Raw genomic sequence first — 21,161 nt, 5'->3', positions numbered from 1 at the left:
TTCCCCTCCCAAAAAAAAAAAAAGAACACGTGAACGTGTTGGCCCAACGGCTCATTACACTTCCTCGAAAGCTTTAATGCAGGTAGGGCTCTATTGTGGGACCTAATCCTGGGGTCATCGGCCTGCGGCCTGATCCGCGGGGCTGATCCAGACCAAACTGAGCTGTGACAGGCCAGATGTGACGTCACACAGCGAGCCCGGATCAGTGCGTGGCAGACTGGGTCGGGCCAGCGGCGGAGAGGGAGAAGGAGGAAAACATCTGGACCCAGACGGGATAATGTCGGATTACACGGGGCTCCCGAAGAATCTTGGCGATCAGTCGAGAGAGAAATAAGTGCGCTGCTCCAGAGTCCTCCGGGCATTTTGGTGCAGGGGGAAGAAGTTGGGACGAACCCAGCCGTGCGCGCTATGGATCAGTCCGTCGCGATCCAGGAGAGTTTGGAAAGGGAGGAAAACTGCATCATAGTATCCTTTGAGGCGCTCCAGCGCCGGTTTGTGGGCCGTCAGCGCTGCAAACGGAGGATTACCTGCTTGTGACTGAAGTTGAACTAACGAGAGCCCGTGAAGGAACCGCGGAGGCTGGAGAGAGGCCCGGAGGATCCCAGCGGATCACTGCGATCTGCTGGGAAGAAATATTTTATCCAGCCTCACTTTGGCTGTGATTTCAGTCCGGGCAGGGCGGTTCTTGTGCTGCCAGCTTTCAGCACCAGTGTGGCTTTGGTCGGGTGTGACTTCCCAAGGAAATGGTCCAACATTTGTAGTGAGAGCTTTCATCCACGAGATGGCAACGTTGTTTGCTGCTTTAGTAGAAATACAGCTCCTTCATTTAAGTGGGATAAGGGATAATACTAATTAAATAAGATATTACATCACGAATTACATGTAATAGACCAGCACTCATAATGTTGCTTAAGTTGAAGAATTAGATATTATCAGGAAAGAAAAAAAAATGTTGCAGTAGAATTGCACGTCATATTATTTTAATTACTTTATATAGCGCTGAATGGTTTAATGTCTAATACTGTATCTTATTTCATAAGCTGATAATATGGTTAATATGTAGATCATTCAGTTGTGAAATAACCACAGATGGAAGATAAATGTACAATATTTCCCTGTGAAATTCAAGGCAAGTTTATTTGTACAGCACATTTCGACAACAAGGCATTTCAAAGTGTTATGAATAAAACATTCAGAGCATTGTGACAAAGTGCAAAAGAAAGACATTATGAAAGGACGTAAAAAAAAAAACAATAGTGTAAAATATCAAATAAAAAAAAAAAAAAGCTAAAATAGAATACGACAGGAATAAAACGTAAAGAATACAAGTTACAGCGCTGTGCAAGAAATGAATACATTATTTGATTTAATGAAAGGCAGCAAACAGATAAGTCTCTGGGAGATTGTTCCACATGTGTCGCATAAAAATGCAGTGAAACTAAAATGGAAATACTCAAGGACAAATGCCTAACTAAAAGCACTCAGTTACATGACACTGTTTGTTGCTGGAAGAGAAAAAAATCCAGGTAAAATATTGAAGATGCTTGATGATCTCCATGATATCCTTAACTAAACTTAAACATGCTGTCCAGTGCAATGTCCTCTTTGGTAACATTTCAGAGAGCAGACTGCTGGGATTGGTGGAGTCCACAACAGAACATGCGTGAGTGTTGACAGACATGATTACAGCTATAATATGGCTTCTATGTATTACTTAGCTATGTGCTTGTATTCAAGGGCTAACAATGTCATTTTGTAATGAGGCGGGGTGACAGCGTTATGCAATCCTGGGCAACGCCACAAATTGGCCTTGAAAATGACCACAGAGTTGCATCAACCTGTCTGACACAGAAACCAAAATTATATATTATATGAAAACGGTACTGTTTACTGCAGAGCTGCAAGGCTGCCGGATTGACTTGCAGTAATCCCTGCAAAATACCGCTGACTGCTATCTAAATTAGTTGAAAAAGAACTTGTAATGTCTTGTAGGATCTTCATTTATACCCATCGAAGGATGGCCATTACTGCTGATGACGTGTCGCTGGAGGACGTCATACCCATCTCCCTCGACTTTGCTGTCGTGGAGGGTGAGCTGCTTCCACATGTTGTGCCTCCTTGCAAACAGACTCATTTAAAAAAGGGGACGCCACGTTATGTTGTGTGTCTCACGATGACTACTGTTTCTGGTGAAATATTGGCGTGACAGTCAGTTCTCTGAAGTGCTCTTACATTTTTCTCACACTGCACTCTTTTTAGTTTCCTCACCGGAGGAGCTTGCGGTTGTGGGTGAGTTAACCTCGTTTCCCTTACAGCTCAACCATGACACGGCACAGAAGCTGAACCCTCTCCCACGTGAAACTGAGCCCTGCGTTTGGTCTTCATCCGATTCTAGGTGGTGATACCAGGGTGAGAGTGAGCTACCAGGAAGAGGAGCTGGAGCTCAGACTCCCTTTTGGGTCCCACTCTCGGCTCTTCCTCGGCGAGGTCAACAGGGCGTGGAGTGGTAGGTCAGCCCTCAGAGACATACGTATGTTGCATGCTCTCATGACATTATCGCGACCTTAGAAAAATCCTAGGGAATTTGTGGAAATTTTAAGAAAACAAGCCTTTTTGAAAACAAATGGGTAGCACAGTACAGTTGCACAGACACAACATGTGCTTTTGTACACCACTAATTATCTGAATTGGTTTGGTAGTTAGTTCATGTCGTTACACTTTCACTTTTAAACAAACTAGGAGGCGCCTATGTGTGAAGAAGCACAAATAATCTACTCTAACCGTCTGTTTGGAGGAAACCTGCTCAGCCAGTCTTAAGTCACCCTGAGGTGACATGATGTGGCAAACCATAGAACACCTTTATTCTTAAAATTTGACTTTAATTTACAAGGAGATGTGTTTCAAAACAGAAATGCATCTGCGAGACTCGTCTGGTGGCTGCGGTTCACTAATTACACCGATTTTAGAGCTAGAAACTGGTTGTGTCACTTTGTCTGTCAGTCGCTGGGTGTACGTGATGCATTGCTGACGAAAAAGGGAGAGATGCCAGGCAGGGGTGGAGTTTGGATGGTGTGCTCTGTGTAGCTTGTCGTTGTCACAGAAAGTTGTTTGCAAAGGCACAAATGGAAAACAGTTTTAAAAGGACGTGCAGCTTCCTCTTCAGCACCTCACTCGAACTACTTTTTACCTTCTGCATCCTGTTCGTCTGAATGGAGCGGGCCACTGAATGGTTAATGGACGGTCTGCTCTGTTAGAGACGTGTCACTTTCGCCACTGGCTCACTACTTTTCACAGTGGACGTCCCGCGTGAACTCAATGCGGACAAAGACTCATGTGCTGTTTCTGTTACATTTTATGTGGTACTCCAAGATGAGCCACAAAGGCTTTTAACCTGGTGAGGGATACCAGTGATGGAAAGATTAAATGACGTGGCAACTGCTGTTGTTAAAAGGACGAGTGTGAGAAATGGTAAAGGTAAGCGGTTAAAAATAAGATCTGTTGGATGCACTGTAGCAGCTGTAACGTGTCGTCATATTTCAAGCACAAAGCGCAAAGCATGGTCTCACAAACAAACAGTGTAGTTCATTTTACTAATAAGTCCCATATGTGAGAGCAAGAAATGGAAAGCTGTTGCTTAAAGTGCTTTGTAAAGTGCCACTCAGTAAACACGCAGTCTTGTTCCTACCATGAATCTTACCATTGCAGCTGCTCTAGAGTCTCCACATTTTCTTAAAAACAAATCAGGAGTTCAGATCGGGCTCTTGTTGTATTCTTTAATCACACAATAATGTAATCATTCTAACTCTCCTGCTCTCTCCATCTTTCTCCCTACAGAAGTTTGCAAGTCTCCCACACAGGTACCCAAGTTTGAGTGGATCAGCAAGTACCACAAAGCCACCAGGGGACAGGGAGTTGTCAAACAGGCCCTCGCACCCCTCGGCACAACACTCACTAAACTCAACCAGCACCGGAAAACAGGTTTGTTGTCTTATTTCTACTAGTAGACATTTACAGACAATGGCGACTGGTCTAATAAACTCCTCTAAACTAGGAGCAGTTTAGGATGGGTCTACCAATACTAGTGCAGTGGAGGTGCTCGTCTATATCTCTCTTGTGCTTGTTCTTTTTTACGGCAGAGAGAGCCTCACAGAGATAAAAGATTACATCAAAAGATTGCGGAATGGAGGTGACGGTTTTGCAAGTAGCACTTCCTGTGAATGCAACTGGCGCAGGCCGTGTATGAGTTGTAAAAGATATCCTTATAATCGGCGCAGAGCCCACAGTCACAGAAAAAGGCTTTTTGGACAACAGATATTTTGATGTGTCATAGCAGAGAAGACTCAGTTGTTACTAATAACATTAAATATGGCTCCATTCCATTTAGCTGTGGCAATAAGCCATGAAAGTGAGTCAGCATGCACAACAGCAGAGTAATGGGCCTGGGTGAACTAATTGGAATGCAGTCATTATTAAAGTTATCAATAATACCTGAGGTGTTTCCTGCTGTGACATGAGTAAATGTGGACATGTGGGCTGCCTGAATAGTAAGTAAGTAAGTAAACTTGCAAGGGGACTACCAGCTGCACATAAAATACAAAACCATGAAACAGTTTCAAGGACTGGTCAAACCTAGAGAACTAAAACAAAATAAATGAGTACAAAGGGGTACAATAATAGGTGAATAATAGAGGAAATTCAGGTGTCCAGTAGCTCAGTATCTCAGTCAAATGATAAATAATAAAAGTCGGTGAGGCAGTAAAGTCAGTCAGTGAATCCAGTGAATAATGATATATAATACTGATAATAAAAAGCTGGAGTAAAATATAAACAGATAAGGCACAATTACACACTGTCCAGGTGCACAACAAGTAGTTTATAGTCAAAACTATATAACACAGCCAAACAATGGAGGGTTTTAAAGGTAAACTACTTTCTAGCTACATAGAAAGTAATTAAACAGTATGAGCAAGGTACAGTTTCTTTATGAGACAGGAGTCATGCTGGGAAATGTACAATTTGTATGCTTTTATATGTATACTCATACGCTTGCATAATCAATCTCGCATGATGGTGGCTCATTTCATACAGATTTTTACACAGCATTATCTTTTGCATGCTTTGCAAGCAGAAATACACAAATCACACCACAGTCTCCATCTGCACGGCCCCTTACTGATTCAATAGGATGGATGGGGACAAAATGATATTTGCATCATTTATTTTGTCTTCTCGTGCATGAACTCAGCTCCCTGATACTGGTGCGATGCAGCAGAGCGCTTCTTGCACGCTCTGCACAGCGGGTTAGTGTTTGTCCAGCCTCCTGCTCTGGTCCGTGCAGCAGGCAGCAGGAAGGTAAACTCCTCCTACTACAGCGTTAGCATGGGCAGGTCTCAAACTCACTGGACATTGCTCTCGTACACAGAATGCGTGGGATCGGTGCAGGGAGATGTCTAGGGTGATGAGATACTCTGGTATGAAAAATATTCCTACATTTGTTGACTTCAGAGGTGGCGAGAGGAAACGCCTTTTGCAGCGCTCAGTGGCGGTCAGCCTACTCTAATTAGCTAGCCTCCTAGCTAATGCTAGCCTGTGGTAGCAGTTATTTTCAAAGAAGCTAACTTTAGCTTATTAGCTACTTAGAGGGCCAGTGCTCGTCTGGTGGGTTAATTTTAAATCCTAGTAATGTTATTGTTGTTGTCTCAGTATTAAGCTACCGTGAATGAGACGGTAGGTGCTCTGCTAACGACTAGCTTTAGCCCTGGCTGAATAATGTTAGTGGTCGTTATGTGTCAGAAAATGACACACCTGTTGTGGCTGGTGTCGCAAAACCGTGTTTTAAGAGAATTGTGTCATTCTTTCTTTCTTTCACCAGTTTTTTTTGTCTTGTTTCTTATGCAATTCGGTGTTTTATTGTCTGGCAGTTTCCTCATCGATAACTTGCCCTGTTATTTGGCATGTTATATATATATATATATATGTTATTGGATATTGTTATATCTGTTGACGGTAAAAAGGTGCTCACCGTCTCTGTCTGCTCTACCTTCACCTGTGAGAAAAGCCTCCCTGGCACTCAGCTACTAAATGATCCAAGCATCTTATTAAAGGCAAGAGGAGGGTTTTTTTTTCACCCCCCAATGCAGATGAGCACATGAGAATAAGAAGTAATCACCCTGTTTATTGCCCATAGTTTTAGATCATGAGGGGAAGTTGTGCAATGATGTGACCTTTGTGCAGCTGTAGTTTAAAAGCTGTGACTGTTTCTATTCTGAAGAGTTTGAGGCCTGATGATGAGCTTAACGCTCGTGCTGCGGGTTGAGAGGCAGGGGCATGGGAATGTGTTAAACTTCCTCTCTGTTGTGGTAGAAAGTCAAGTAAAAGTTAAGTTCATTCGCTGGTTAAGAATACTAAAGCATGTGCAGGAATGTAGAATATGCTCTGATATAATAACCCAGCTGCTCGCACACAAGACCAGCTTGAGATTAAAAACATTTACAAAGGTATTAAGTTCAGTAGTTAGCTTTAGGGTGTGTGTTGCATTTCAGCAAGATTTAAGCGACATATAGTGACTATCTAACTGTCTAAAACGAGGTGTGCACAGCAGTGACTAGTTTATTAAATGGCACCACATGCTGGTGCATTGACTTTATTTTTGATCTGAGACTAACATTATGTATGTTAACATTTTCCGATAATACCCACTATTCAAATCTCAAGATTTGTTTTCATTCTTGCTTCGCTAGTCCATTTTATTTTTTTTCCAAGAATGTCAGTTTTATACACAACAACTGTTTTCATTATTGTTGTTGCATTTTATCGAGATACAGTGTAGTTCACTTTTGATTTACTTATATATTATATTATTATTATTATATTATATTCAAAGCAGTTTAGAGTGAACGCTGTGAAGTTACAATATTTGTGTTTGTAGTTTCTTTATTTCAGGGTGAGTCAGCGCTTGAAGCAAGTACATGTCGGTCTTCTGTGCACACAAGGAGATTTTTAACATTCTTTTAAACACTTCCAAAAGCATCTCACAGTTTGCTAGCAGTTTTCTCAGTCAAACAAAGGGCCTTGTCCTTTTCCTGTTCAAAGTCACTGCTTTTGACTTCAAACGTCAATTGATCCTTCTGGTATTAGTTACTTACAGTTGATGTGGCCTGGCTTAACCTGTGTTTGTTCTTGTGCAAAATGAAACAAACAGCGTACGCATTTCTGACATTGACCTTATTTCGGTCCACAGTTCCACAAACTGTTTTCTTGGTAAAGTTGGACTGATGACAACATTTCCTTTGTGAAAAGAAATGTATTGTAAAAAGTGATAAAAATGATAAAAGCTACAGATATTTTATGATAATGGCCTCAGCCTTTAGTGCTACATTAGACACAGCTGTGATAAAAATCATTCCTTTGTAACGGACCGTGCTGTTGGATTGGCCAAGCTTTGTCAATTTAGTTAGACCTATTTTAGCTTCAAACTAACTACTTACTTCTGTGAACTTGTTTTGAAAGCGCACTGTAGTGAAGTGGTTCTTGCACTGAATGCTGCACACAGACGGAACAGGAAATAAATGTGTCATCTCAGATTTTGATCCTATTTTTAAGAGACAAGTTGGCTTTCAGTTTGAAGAGAAGAAGTGCAGGTCATATTAATTGAAGAAATCCAAACAAGGAGGCCTTTTATGTTTTCTTGCAATTCGTTTAGCAGTGCTGTTGGTCAGGTGCACTGTTAACGTAGCCTGCTATAACTTTGTAGTGTTTGATTTCCTGCTGAAAGAGCCTGGCTTTCTTTCAGCGGAGCCAGCTGTGTTCCCTGCCAAGCTGCAGGGGACAGGGGCCATGCTGTCTCATACTTCACACTCCCCCATTAAATCCAGCTACTTGGGATGCAATAACTGTAACCAACTGCAAAAGACGGCCTCAGCCGATTGATCACCAAAACAACTGAGCCCTGACTTGGCACTTTTATGATTGACTAGTGTGTTAAGTATTTCTGTGTGCTCTTGGTCATAATTAGCTTTAACGTCCTTTCCATAGCAGTTATTAAAAGGTTGAAATATGAGTTTGCTCAGGGCTGGGTTTCGTCTTATTAGAGTGAGTTGTCCCAGGATGTGATTGCCTATGTCAGATTTTAAGATAATGATAATGGGAAAGTCTCCCAGTAGTCAGCAAGACACAGTGACACGCAGTCCAAACTGGCAACCTGCAAACAAGATATAAATTTATGCTTCAAAGTGCATGCATGACACGATGCAGAGCTGTGCTGTAATGCTGCCATTTATCTTTTTATGCTCTGTGTTTTATCATCGTTACTAAATTGTCCTTTTCTCCCCTGCTCAGAGAAAGCACCAGACAAAAAGGGATCTTCAGAAAGGGAGAAAGGTTCTAACGGTGGCACACAGAAGCCAAGAGCATCTTCCAGCCCAGAGAGGTAAGACCTTTATAGTATTTCACACGTGGGAGCTCTCAAAACCAACACGAGAACAAACAAAACGGGAATGCACTCACAAAAACATTTCTCCATAGCACTACAAGAAAAAAAAAACGTTGCATGGTTCCATTTGATATTACTCAAGTGAAAATATTAAAGTAGGTGTTTTGACAGTCGTGTTGAGTGAAGCCTAAAACATACTGGTAGTAGTTAGTGTGTGATCTGCGAGCACTTAGAAAAACAGTTAAAGATGGTCCCCCCCCACCTCCACCTATGTAATGTGTACATGCCTGGTAGCTCCTCAGCGATAGGTGTTTAATTTATTCACATTTGTTTACATCTAAAATGTAAATTCGTTCTGTTTACTTGTTTAACCTGGAAGCCTCCACTGCCACTCTTGGGATGACGCCTATCGTTTAAGATGGAGTTTAGTTGCAGCATATTCCTGGAAGGTTACATGGTCCAGGCATATTACATTTCTTCCTCTCCCCTCAGTCACATTCCATATTGACAGCATGGAAAGTGAGCTTCACTGCGTAGCCCGGTTCCTGTTTTCACTGTGATGATCTACTGTACACCAGGCTGTTAGTCTGGAGCAGAGTATTATGTCTCTGTTATGTCATAGTTTTATTTCTAGCTTTTAGCAGATGCATGGCGTGATGCAGTTAGGTCTGAGTATCCTGAATGCGATCTGCCAACTCTACATAGGTATTTGTTCAGCCAAATGCACAGTTTATGTCCATTTCTGTGTTCGTCAGTTCTTTCTGAAATCACGCTATCGTGATAAAATAACACTGTTTCTGTCTTGGTCTGTCTCCACTCAACCCCACGCCTAATCGTTATGTCTTCCCTCCTGGTGTTCAGCCAGGGCACCTCCAGTCGAGAGGACCGGGATGACCTGGTGCGCTCCTCCAGCCACACCCCGTCTAACAAAGCTCAGATACTGGCCATGCCGCAGTTCGGCCTGCGCGACAACCTTATCAAGTGTGAGCTGCTGAAGAATGAGGACCTTTACACTTACTTGGAGGACTTCAGGTAATTTTCTCTTAACTGTTTGTTGCGTCAGATTTGAATTTGTGTTAGAAATGAAAATATGTTTGGCAGATTGTTTGCCAGCACATGGACGTAGGAATAGGTGATCAACAAGGGGATGTCACATCAGTAATGTATTGATACTGTTGAGTTTGCTCGTCCTGAAAAGGTTAAAAAATGCTGTAAAGCTTAATGTACAGGAGCATTTCGAACCAAGAAAAGGTAACCTATAAATTAACATATACCACAATTTGACAACTCTTTTTTTTAGCCACATATTATTGCATTATAGTGATGTTTCTCAACTCTACATGGAAAACTGGAGAAGAAATCTCAAATTTTGATTTTAGAAGGTGAACCAGGATATCTTTATACTATACAGTTGTATGACCTGTACTCTGCTGTGCCAGTTGCAAATCTAAACTTGTTTCCAAAACTTTGGTGGGAAGACAGCTTGTGCAGGAACAGTGCAAGCCCACAGTGCGACTGTGAGCACAGTTTGGATCCTCGAAGTGTTATGTAAAAGAATGAGTCAACATCTGTGGGTTTATATTCCACTGTACTTAGCTCTTTGCTAAATTAAGCACCACTGTCTCAGACGCTGTCAAGAAAGGCACCAGCCTAGTGCATGAGCATACTGTAGCTCAGGTTGTGGCTCCTTATCTAATTTCTTATTTATTGCAGAAATAAATATCCCTGCAAAGGCTTAGACATTTTATTAAGGGTTTTTTTTTTATGTCTGTCTGATGGTTGAAAAGCTCTTGCTGAAGTCAGCATCAAGGTTTAGCTAGTGACCACACTGCCACCTGCTGACAGATCTGCGCTTTAATATTTAAACCCATGTAAAGAATACAGCAAAGAATAAAAAGGAATATAGACATAACATGAGGAGTCTTAAATATGAAAAGTCTAAAATACAACAGCATCTGTTGTACAGAAAAATTAATAGGGAAATACTGTGTTAAAACATGCAAAAATATTAATGCTAATCAGTGTAAAATTGCAACAGTGTAGGAACAACAGAAGCTCTATATGTGGCATTGACAGCACATTGACTAAGTGGATGATACTGTTTTGCTGACACCAAAAATGCCCAGTTCCCATTCTTTCTCTGTGTGCATGATGGTACTGTAGATTGGCACAGGTTTCTCCTGGGTGCTTTTATTTCCACCCACACAGCAGACATGACACTTTGGTTAATTGAGAAACTCAAAATTGTCTGTAGGTGTGAGTCTGAGTGTGCTTGTGTCGGTGCATGTCACTGACTCGTAACCTAACCATGGGATTTCCGTAGCTTCAAAACGCTCTGAGAATGCTCCTATCCCTGAATAACCCTGGATCAAAATAAATAGGTTTTTGAAATGTATATTTACAAAAGCATATCCAGAATATGTGTATTCAAAAATCAAATATATGATATACATGTGTAAATAATGTCAGGATGTGGATTAGCTGACTGGTTTATGAGTTTGAATAGTTGTCTTTATCAGAAACAGCAGATGTACAGAAAACGTTACATTGTGCTAGTACACATGCTTTCATCTCATATTACAGCCTACTGGGACCGTAGGGAATATCCATGCTGACATGCAGATTAAGAAAATAAAGCTCAGAAAAGCAGCAGTCCAGGCTTTTGTGTAACGACAGCTTCAGCATCTTTCTAGTTAGCTGAGGGTTGGGCCATTAGAGTAGAAAGTGTGTACAGTGCAGTGGCAGTCAGCACAAAATGAAGAGCTCTGTGCAGCAGACAGAGCAGAGCAGCTGCTGCCTGAAGGTCAGAGAAAAGGACCGATTTTGGAAGCTGATTTTCAATCAATCTGGACTTGTAGAAGAAATCTCAGTGGTGATGAAAATGTTGAGGGCTTGGCCTTCGTACCATTTCTCACAATTGAGGTGCCCTTCAGCAAGGTACACCAGCTCTTGTGGTGCTACTCGGTGGTCAACAGATCAGATGGTTTTGTTCTCTACTGTCTCTTTGCGCTGTATCCAACCCCTGGGTGTAACTGTGTATCAGTGTAAGGGCTGCAGTATATTTGATCAGAATTAGATCTTGCAATGTCCCGCAATGGAAATCAGAAGTGTTTATAGTTGTTCCAAATGGCTGCACTCAAAGGGGGAGGGAAAAGCCAGCAGTCGTAAAGAGAGGGGAGACGCTGTGTTGTCAAAATATGGGGAAAGACCTTTATAGTGTTGTACTTCATTGTTCTCATGAAAAGTGACTGAAATAGCCTCTTTCTCAAACTGTTCCACTAGCAGTGCTATATATGTCTCTAGTGACACATATGTCTGTAGTGGCCCTTTTGAATAAATGGGAACATTGCTGAAAAGTGCAGTTGTGCTCATTCAACCTACATAAAATGAACTTTGTAGACTTGAGCTTCTGAGAACTGCAGTAACGCAGCTAGGTATCAGCTTATTAAAGAACGAGGTCATTGTTTCACTATTTTATCTCCAATGATGTGATTTGATTATCGAAAAGGCATGTTTTGCTAGTGACCCTCACAGTCAGCAGGATAAACTCAACATATTTAGCACTTGCAGCATGCAGCTCTGTATTCCTCTCCTTTTGTGCCCACTTCACATCCCTCCCGGTTCCGTTTCAGCTTCTTTCTGGGCACATACAATGTGAATGGACAGATACCTAAGGAAAGCCTCGGTCCTTGGCTGAGCTGCACTCTCAAGCCTCCTGACATGTACTGCGTGGGGTAAGTCACATTCAGCCTGCTGGAGAATAGCCTTGCAATTCTCCACTTTAATCCCATTACACAGACAGACATGTACTGCTCAAACCTCTGACAGCTGTATGCTGCATTGATCCTGTTTTAAGTAGGAGAGCATGCCCACCCACAGATTGAGCACTGTGTGTCCACTAATCCTGCCTACGTTTCACTACACTATTTCCCTTGGTGTTGAGAAGTGGGAAAAAAAAGTTGACTTCCATACTGTTTATGAAAGTGTTGGCTAAAGCTCAAACATGTGAAATAGACTCTCGAGTAACTGTTACTGTTTGTCCTGCACGATAGTTTTCAGGAGCTTGACCTCAGCAAAGAGGCTTTCTTCTTCAACGACACCCCCAAAGAGCTGGAGTGGACGAAGGCTGTGTCTGAGGCCTTGCATCCAGATGCCAAGTATGCCTTAGTAAGGAAGACTTTTCTTTTATCTTGTTTCCTTCATTTTAGTGTTGTAAATGCTAGTTGGTATTTGGACTGGACCTGCGAATGTTAATGCACAGTCCACTGTATTCTGTCTGTAGAGCTTGCTTAGGTCTTTTTAGCATGCATGCTGGTATCATATTCAGTTTTCACTGCTGCATATAAAATGTTTTAAAGCAACTTTGACACCTCATGAAATTTCTGCCTGTGGCCATAATAATTGTCTATATAACACTATATCATCATATTAACATGGATTATCGCACAACATAATCCCGGAGAGCAGTAATGATTCTACTGCTCATTTGAGGAGCTTAGTCAGGCCTCATATTTTAAGTTACTTTTAGGTCTTTCTCCTCTCCTTCCCCTTTTTCGCTTTCATTTCCTTCCCTTTTCTCTGTGTGCTGACTCCAGTTTATTAGCTTCCTCCTTTCTTGGCTGGCCTGTTTTCTCCTTGTCATCTGGTGGCTTACAGGATGTCTGTAAGTCACAGAGCCAGTATAATGACATGTCATTTCATCACCCACACTCAATGCTCTGGCTAAAGCACACTTGGCTGATCTGTAACTGACATTTCAGAGAGCTGAAATATAAATGCCTCACCTTCACCATGTTGGAACATGTAGGCTTGAGAGAGGGCCTCATCAAACTGTTCCTCCAGTGCACCGCTGATTCATATTCGGGGATGTACTTTTTTGCCTCTGTTTTTCTCGAGATAAGACTAAATGCCAGCTGTAAATACTGTCATTGTTCACAGTAGTTGCAGTGGAAAAACATTTAGGATGCTGATGTAAGCAGTGAAAACGCCATTAAAGCACTTTTGAGCCACTTTTTTCTAGCAACAGGTTAATTTGAACTCCACTGAATAAAACTATCCAGCTAATTTTCATGTTACATTACTCTTTTTCCTGTATGAAGTGATGTTTGTTAATCTGCTCATCTTCTGCTCCAGGTGAAGTTGGTGCGCCTGGTGGGCATCATGCTGATCTTCTATGTGAAGAAGGAGCACGCAGAGTTCATTTCGGATGTGGAGGCTGAGACTGTGGGCACTGGCATCATGGGAAGGATGGTAAGGGCTGATTCTACAGGGCCTACTCGTTCATGCGGTGGTCCTTACATAGGTTCACTGTGTAAAGACAATGCCTTTTAAGCAGCACTGAGCTGTTGAGAGCAGCCATGATCAGAGACTATGCTGCAAGTCAGCAGGGCAGGTACATGTGGCATGTGGGTGAAGGTGTCACTCATCTACGTCTTTGTCCTCGGAAACTACTTCCTCCCTGTGTTTATTGTTCACTGCAGTTACCGTTGTTCATAACAGATAACATCAGTCCTTGTTTTCTGATTCACCTTTATCTGGCTTTGTCAGAAATGTAATAAAATGTGTTCATCCTTAAAGACTTTCAAACAGACTTTCAGACTTCAGTGTCAAGAATACCCACATGGAATTTTAGGTACATTTTTATTGTCTTTGGTTTCATGATAATTTGGTATCATATTAAAATACATTAATTATAACCCACAAGCAGGTCTAGAGTTAGTATCAACAATAGCTTCACACATTAACATTAGATTATCTCAGCAAATGAATTAAGCAGAAAGAAAAACATTTTGGGTCCAACAATGACAGTGTTGTTTCACTGACATAATGGCTGCCAGCAAATGGCGATAAATAAGGCAATATCATGACAGGGGTTTTACTGTCATGGTGACAATTCAAAGCCTTGTCTTGTTCCTCCTTTGAACTGCTCTTCACTTCAGAGCTCATTCAACCATGAAGCACCATGTCCCGCAGCTCCAACTTTACTCCTCAGGCACTGTTAGAGAATAAGTTATTCTTGTCCCGTATGTGGCCCTGCTTACTTAGCAGTCTCTGCTCTGCTCTGTGTGGAGCAGATGGCTGGCTGGTGACCAGTCGGGGCCTTTGTAAGACTGCTCCATCCTTTCCTGCAGAAATGAGAGACTGGTGGAACCACCTGAAACATTTCAAGTATCACAGTGTTTGCATAATGTCAGGATACTGTCAAGCAAAGGAACATGCATAACTGCATGCTATCGACAGCAATGTTTGTCTCTACATCTAATTCATTTTGCAGGAGCTGTTTAGATGTGTTGCTTACAATATTCTTGAGTGAATCTCCCTCTCTCTCACTGTCAACCACTCACTAATTTGCAGGGAAACAAAGGTGCTGTGGCAATCCGTTTTCGCTTCCACAACTCCGATATCTGTGTCGTCAACTCTCACCTAGCAGCCCACATTGAAGAATACGAGAGGCGTAATCAAGACTACAAGGACATTTGCAGTCGTCTCCAGTTTCGCCAGCTTGATCCTACCCAGCCTCCTCTCACTATCATGAAGCATGAGTATGAAACCAGTATTAACTCCTATGTATTAAGTGGCTGCTAGTGTTCGTGAATCTAGATATGTATATGATTACTGTGTTGTGTTTGTAGCAGCTGAATAAGATATTGCTTACAATATCCAACTATGACAATATTTGACCCATAATGAAGTTATTTCCCTGCATTTCCTTAACCAGTGTGATTTTGTGGATTGGAGACCTCAACTACAGGATCAGTGATCTTGACGTCGACATTGTGAAGGAACTAATCGGCAAGAAGGACTTTGAAACACTGCACAGTTATGATCAGGTAATATCAATATCTGCCTATTTTTTTCTACTATTTAAACAGTCTTTACTCATCTTTTGTGTTTATGAGTGGTGATACTGATCAGCTGCGTACGATCCTCAGCTCAAGAGGCAGATCGATGAGGAGGCTGTGTTTCTTGGCTTTGTGGAGGGAGATATTGATTTCCAGCCCACCTACAAATACGACACTGGTTCTGACTTGTGGGATACAAGGTAATCTTTTATTAAGGCCCGACTGCGCAAGCAGAGTAGAACTTCTTTAGCGATGAAATGATTAATTAATGATAAAACTGCAGCCATAGTTAAAATAAATAGAAAGAAATGTGAAGAACTTCAATGGAAATACTTATGTTGTTGTCACGCACAGACAAAGCAGTCCAACTCAACCCTGATATGTTTAACTGTTCATTTTGTCACACCCATTGTTTAATGTTTAGGGAGGCTTTCTAGTCTGCAAACATCTCTCTATTCATATAGTGACATCTTTGTGCATCTGTGTACTATGTTAAAATCACTTGATGGAGAGTTTTATTGGCGTATTCACAAAAACATAGACCACAAGAGTATAACCAGTAGCATTATGATAGAAATATGGGGTTGATGATGCAATTATATTGGAAAAAAAGACATGTTCATCCATTAATCAGACTTTGTTCTGTAACAGTGTTAAAACAATTGCCATACAAGTTGCACTTGGAACATGTGAAGGGGCTTCTTGCGTTAAATCAGAAAACTACATCAAAATGTAACTCTCGCTGGTGGCCTTAATAAATCACTTTAATCACCCGTTTTTCACGCTGTTAACTAACGTAATCAATAAACATGCCTCACAGCTAATGTGGCCTGTAATTACAGGAGCAGTGTTGTGTGGTATTTTCTGCTCTTTCATCTCCTGCTAAGTGATTTCCCTACAGAGATTATATCATTAACTTTGAAGTATGTACAAGTACACTGGAATACAGATCAAATTTTTGCTTTACGTCTTGAGAATCAAAATCTGCTCTGTCTTCTGCACCCAGTGAAAAATGCCGTGTGCCTGCGTGGTGTGATCGCATCCTGTGGAGAGGCAAGAACATCAAGCAGCAGCATTATCAAAGTCACATGGCTCTGAAGACCAGTGACCACAAACCAGTCAGTTCCCTGCTCATCGCTGGGGTAAATGATTCCCCACTCTTAACTGATCCCACCTTAAATATCTTCATGCAGCGCTTCTTCTTTTGAAACTCATGAATACTTTTGAAAAGCAAGGGAGAGAGAAGAGATGAAAAATCAGTGAAGTGTGCGTTGAGGTTCAACTTTATCTACTCGCTTCACAGCAATGGGCTCTTATTTTGTGCCATACATATCCCATATTTATCGCAGTATTATTTAAGGGTTATGTAACACAGATGTCTATGCTGCATTGTCATCTTTTATGTCTGCTCCTACAGATCAAGAGAGTAAATGCTGACAACTATAAGAAGACCTTTGAGGAGATTGTACGGAATATAGACAAAATGGAGAATGAGTGTATTCCGTCTGTAACCCTGTCCAAGCGAGAGGTAAAGTTTCCCATCGCATCTTCTGTCCTAGTACAGCGTAATGGGAGCTTGTGATGAATTCAGTAAATGAACCACCACTAATGAATCTGTGTATTGATCTTAGGCCATGAGCCTAACGCAGATATTTAAAAGATACATTAAGCGGAAATGCAGTACAATTTATTTATTTTTGTTCATCTTGCCTTGTGATTTCTTCCCTCTTTCAGTTCCACTTTAAAGACGTGAAATTTATGCAGCACCAGGCAGAGACGTTGAGCCTCTTCAATGATGGGCAGGTCCCGTGTCAGTTCGAGTTTATCCAGAAACCCAATGAACCCACATACTGCAAGCCCTGGCTCACGGCCAACCCCCCCAAAGGCTTCATCGCTCAGGGTGGGTAGCTCACACAGTCACAGTTTAATTTTCATAAAGCATCATTGTCCTGCTTTTAAGTTTTAGACATTGTCAAAGTAAATGAGCTATGAGGCCAGATCTCTTTTAGTTTTACAAAGGCAGGCTTTGCAAGGTGAAGTTTCATCACAGATTAGGGATGCCTTGGTGCTTTACAAATCCTCAAACAGTACTAGCTCAGTTTGAGCTTGTAGTGACCACAGCACAACATAACTCACTTGCTTGGCAGCCATCAGTTCCTGATTAATAATATTTCAACCACTCCTCTTACTTTGTATGTGCATCTTTCTCGACATCTAGGTGGCTCTGTGGACATCGAGCTTGAAGTTTTTGTAAACCGCTCAACAGCACCTGACCTCAACTCTGGCAAGGAGCAGATCGAAGACATCCTGGTGCTGCACCTGGAGCGCGGAAAGGACTACTTCATCCCTGTGACAGGAAACTACATGCCCAGCTGCTACGGCACCTCCATCCAATCGTTGTGTCAGCTGAGGGAGCCCATCCAGGACATGCCACAGGAGACCCTCCGTGCACTGGTTAGTGCTCCCATGTGCAGAGCAGCAGCAGTGCCCTTCGAATACCTCCTTTCCATTCAGATTTGCAGATTTGGAGTAAAATGCTGTTGAGGCCAGTTTGGCTAAACTGCTTCTCTTTGCTCTTTGCTCCTTCTCAACATCAGGCGGAGATGTCCAGTGCAGCAAACACTGAAAAGCCTCTAGACATTCCTAAAGAGCTATGGATGATGGTGGATCACTTGTTCCGCAACGCAATAAAACAGGTCAGAAAATATGCTGCTGAAGCTTCTATTTTGATGGTATGATGAAATCAAAGAACACTATATTCCTCTGTCCATTTTATTTGGGCAGATTTCTTATTCCTCTTAAGTGAACTCTTTGCCCCCCCCCTAACTTTTTCTGTTTTGGACAAACAGCTGCCACAGCATGCTACAGGAATTAAGCAAAATAAAAAGTTTTAATGTTGTGATGCTTTTTCTTTGAGGCCACAAAGACACTGGTATGACTCAGTACTTGAGACTGCCAGCCAAGTAGCTTTGCAGAGCCTCTGCATTGACTTGTTGAAGGGAATTAATCTTTATTTTGAAAAGCCTTGATTCAGGAAATTTAAACACAGGATTGTGCCTTTAATTTTAATTAGGTCAAAGCCCAGCTCAGCTCCACTGTGCCTCAGACCTTAAGAGACCATTCTCTTCAGCACAAGTGAACCTGATTGTAATTTAGCTCCTTGACTTAATAAATGTGATTTTTAAGGACACAAAGATTTACGACATTAACAAAGAAGATTAACAAAGATTTTTGTCCTCTATTTACAGGAAGACATATTTCAGCAACCTGGACTCCGAAGTGAATTTGCAGAAATAAGAGATTGTCTTGACACTGGCATGCCAGATTCTCTCTGTATCCTTCAAAACTACTGCCATCATAACCATCAGTGGAAACGCACTGTTAATCATTATAGAATATGGAAGGTAGTAAGGTAGTGTAGTCCATGCATATTTTTGTTGTTTTGACATTATAGTAGACAAGGTCTGAAATGGAACAGTGATGGAAGTCACAGAGCTGACTTTTAACTTAAATACTTTAATTTAGGGTTCGCAACCTTTCCTTTGGACCACATGCAGACACTAGGAAGCTCAGGAAGCTCAGATCTTTTAATATCAGCAAGGACATTTTAACTCTCGTTTACAAATCACTCATTGAATCCATCCTATATATATCCATCACCTATAACATATCAACCTGGTTCAATTTCCTCACCATCAAACACAAAACAAATCTCTCCGGAATAATAAACCAGGCCAGTAAAATCACCCAAACAGCCCAACTCCCTCTGTCAGAACTGTATGGACGCTCAGTGATGAGGGAAGCCACCTTCATCACTGAGGACCCCTCCCATCCCCTCCACCACTCCTTCATGCTGCTGCCATCAGGCAGACGCTATAGAACCCCACTGGCCAGGAAAAACACTTACAGAAAATCCTTCATCCCCTCTGCAATAGCTGCCCTCAATAGCACAGGATAGACTGCACTGTGTTTTTAGTCTATTTTACGTGTTTTATTCGTTTTACCTGTTGTGCAGTGTTTTTTGATGTGTGGGCGTGTCTTTTAATGCCTGAATGTGGGTTTTTAAACCTTGTTTTTATAGCCGTGACAAAAGAAAAATTTCTGTTTTTACCTGAACAGACAATAAAGTTGAATTGAATTGAATTTGATGAACACATTTTTGAACAGTGCAGCAGAAGAAAGACATGGGTACATTTGCCGCACTGTTCAGTTGATGTGATTATAAAAACTGTCAAATTAAAACTAAAAGCCAGCATTTTACCCTCGTAGTTATTGTGTCACTTCAGTTACAACATCCTGAAATACTGAAGCTGTGCAGCAGAAATGGGTCATGTTCACTGAACACTGCTCTGTACGTCTGTCTAATCTGTCTGTCTGATGGTTAACTTGCCCCTTTGAACGAATCCTGGAATGTAAACATCTATTTGATTTTTACTTTGCACCTAAACATGCAGATTCTGCTTAATAGTTAAATCCTTGACTATGTATTGACCTGCAGCGGGCAGTAACCACTCAGTGGCAGAGGCGTTGCTTCTCTTCCTAGATGCCCTCCCAGACCCTGTGGTTCCCTACTCCTTTTACCAGCAGTGCCTAGAATGCTGCACCAATGCCAGTCAGTGTGAGAAAGTGAGTGAGACAGCCTTAATGTGTCAAATTATAAAACCTAATCTCTGGCTATTTTAAAAAAAAAATAACCTTAATTTCTCTTCTCTTCAGATGATTTCCATGCTACCTCAGTGCCATCAAAACGTGTTCAACTATATAGCTGCCTTTCTCCGTGAGCTGTTGAAGAATTCTGCTAGCAATCGATTAGATGTCAACATTTTGGGTAAGAAAAGGAAGCAAGCTGCACTTCAGTCCGCTTCATTGGTGAATGTGTTATTAAGCTGCTGCTTTGTGCGTTTAGTCAGCATGTTGAGTAAGCGAAGAGAAACTAATTACTAAAGCAATATGAATGTGAATATGAATGAAAATCCTGTTTGGTCTGTTTATGACTTAAGGACAGTTTGCACTGAGAATCTTTTAGGTACTCAGCAGAAACAGTTTCTGCAAAAGAGAACGTACGCTCATCCAAACCTACCCTGTACACTTAAAGGCAACAACAACATGAATTGTAGTAACCTGTAAATATGATAAAGTTCTTGAAACGAGCAAAAAATGAAACTGTGCTTGTATAAAAATTAAAACTACTAAAATGAACCCTTTGTTATACTATGCAATATAAATCCTGTGTTTTCTCTCTGCATAGCCACCATTTTTGCCTCCTTGCTCCTGAGGTCACCTACGAAGCAGGATCTTGCGGAAAAGAGGAAGACTCAGGAGTTCTTTCAGCACTTCCTGACCCAAGGCACGTCCTAGATGGAGGACTTCTCCCTCTGGTCCTTCATGCTGAAGCTGAACACTAAAAACTGTACAGTCCAGTATTTGAAATAAACTGTTAGAATTTCTTATCTAGGTATAGAGTATAATTACTGTTAGTGACAGTTCTTATCTGATATTCGTTTGTTTCAAAGCAATGTTTGTGATCTGTTGATGCACAGAGTTTATTGTATATCATTGATCATCTGTAGAGACCTAACAGTTTTTAATGTATGTATATTTTATTTAAAAAATAATTTGTATTTTAATGTTTCTGATCTCAACGAAATGTTTTATACATAAAACTGTTGGAAACTAGGTGCGTTTCACAGGTTATTTATTTTAATCAAATCCTATCATTCTCAGTCCATGTTGCCAATCAAAAGCTGAAATAATAACACTACATGAACACCTCTGGTTTTCTCGCGCTTGAAAGAGAATATCTACATTTCGGTACATCATTAAGAGGAATATGGTTTCGGTTTTAATTTTGCGTTACAATGATATTTAATTTCCCATAATTCATCACG

The 21,161-nt window shown here is 41.3% G+C and overlaps 1 protein-coding gene across 2 annotated transcripts; it reads left to right on the top strand.

The window, feature by feature from the left end:
• Nucleotides 1-1,587: 1,587 nt before the first annotated feature.
• inpp5b (inositol polyphosphate-5-phosphatase B) lies at nucleotides 1,588-20,949 on the top strand. 2 transcript variants are annotated; one of them, XM_070835623.1, is made up of 22 exons: nucleotides 1,588-1,663; nucleotides 1,993-2,090; nucleotides 2,260-2,289; nucleotides 2,396-2,506; nucleotides 3,835-3,978; nucleotides 8,338-8,428; nucleotides 9,293-9,463; nucleotides 12,064-12,165; nucleotides 12,484-12,598; nucleotides 13,565-13,681; nucleotides 14,786-14,973; nucleotides 15,150-15,261; nucleotides 15,364-15,473; nucleotides 16,280-16,415; nucleotides 16,691-16,801; nucleotides 17,008-17,173; nucleotides 17,492-17,727; nucleotides 17,871-17,969; nucleotides 18,522-18,606; nucleotides 19,772-19,899; nucleotides 19,990-20,101; nucleotides 20,522-20,949. In XM_070835623.1, the coding sequence occupies exons 2-22, from the start codon at nucleotides 2,018-2,020 to the stop codon at nucleotides 20,629-20,631; spliced, it is 2,547 nt and encodes an 848-aa protein (XP_070691724.1). In that variant the 5' UTR covers nucleotides 1,588-1,663; nucleotides 1,993-2,017; the 3' UTR covers nucleotides 20,632-20,949. The 2 variants fall into 2 exon arrangements, with proteins under 2 accessions (XP_070691724.1, XP_070691726.1); XM_070835625.1 differs by lacking the exons at nucleotides 1,588-1,663; nucleotides 1,993-2,090; nucleotides 2,260-2,289; nucleotides 2,396-2,506; nucleotides 3,835-3,978 and adding an exon at nucleotides 5,385-5,471.
• The last annotated feature ends 212 nt before the right edge of the window (nucleotides 20,950-21,161 follow it).

This window comes from Pempheris klunzingeri, chromosome 8 (assembly GCF_042242105.1).
Source record: "Pempheris klunzingeri isolate RE-2024b chromosome 8, fPemKlu1.hap1, whole genome shotgun sequence".
NCBI lineage: Eukaryota > Metazoa > Chordata > Actinopteri > Acropomatiformes > Pempheridae > Pempheris > Pempheris klunzingeri.
The sequence above is the reverse complement of the archived record's forward strand: the minus strand, read 5'-3'. Positions and strand labels throughout refer to the sequence as shown.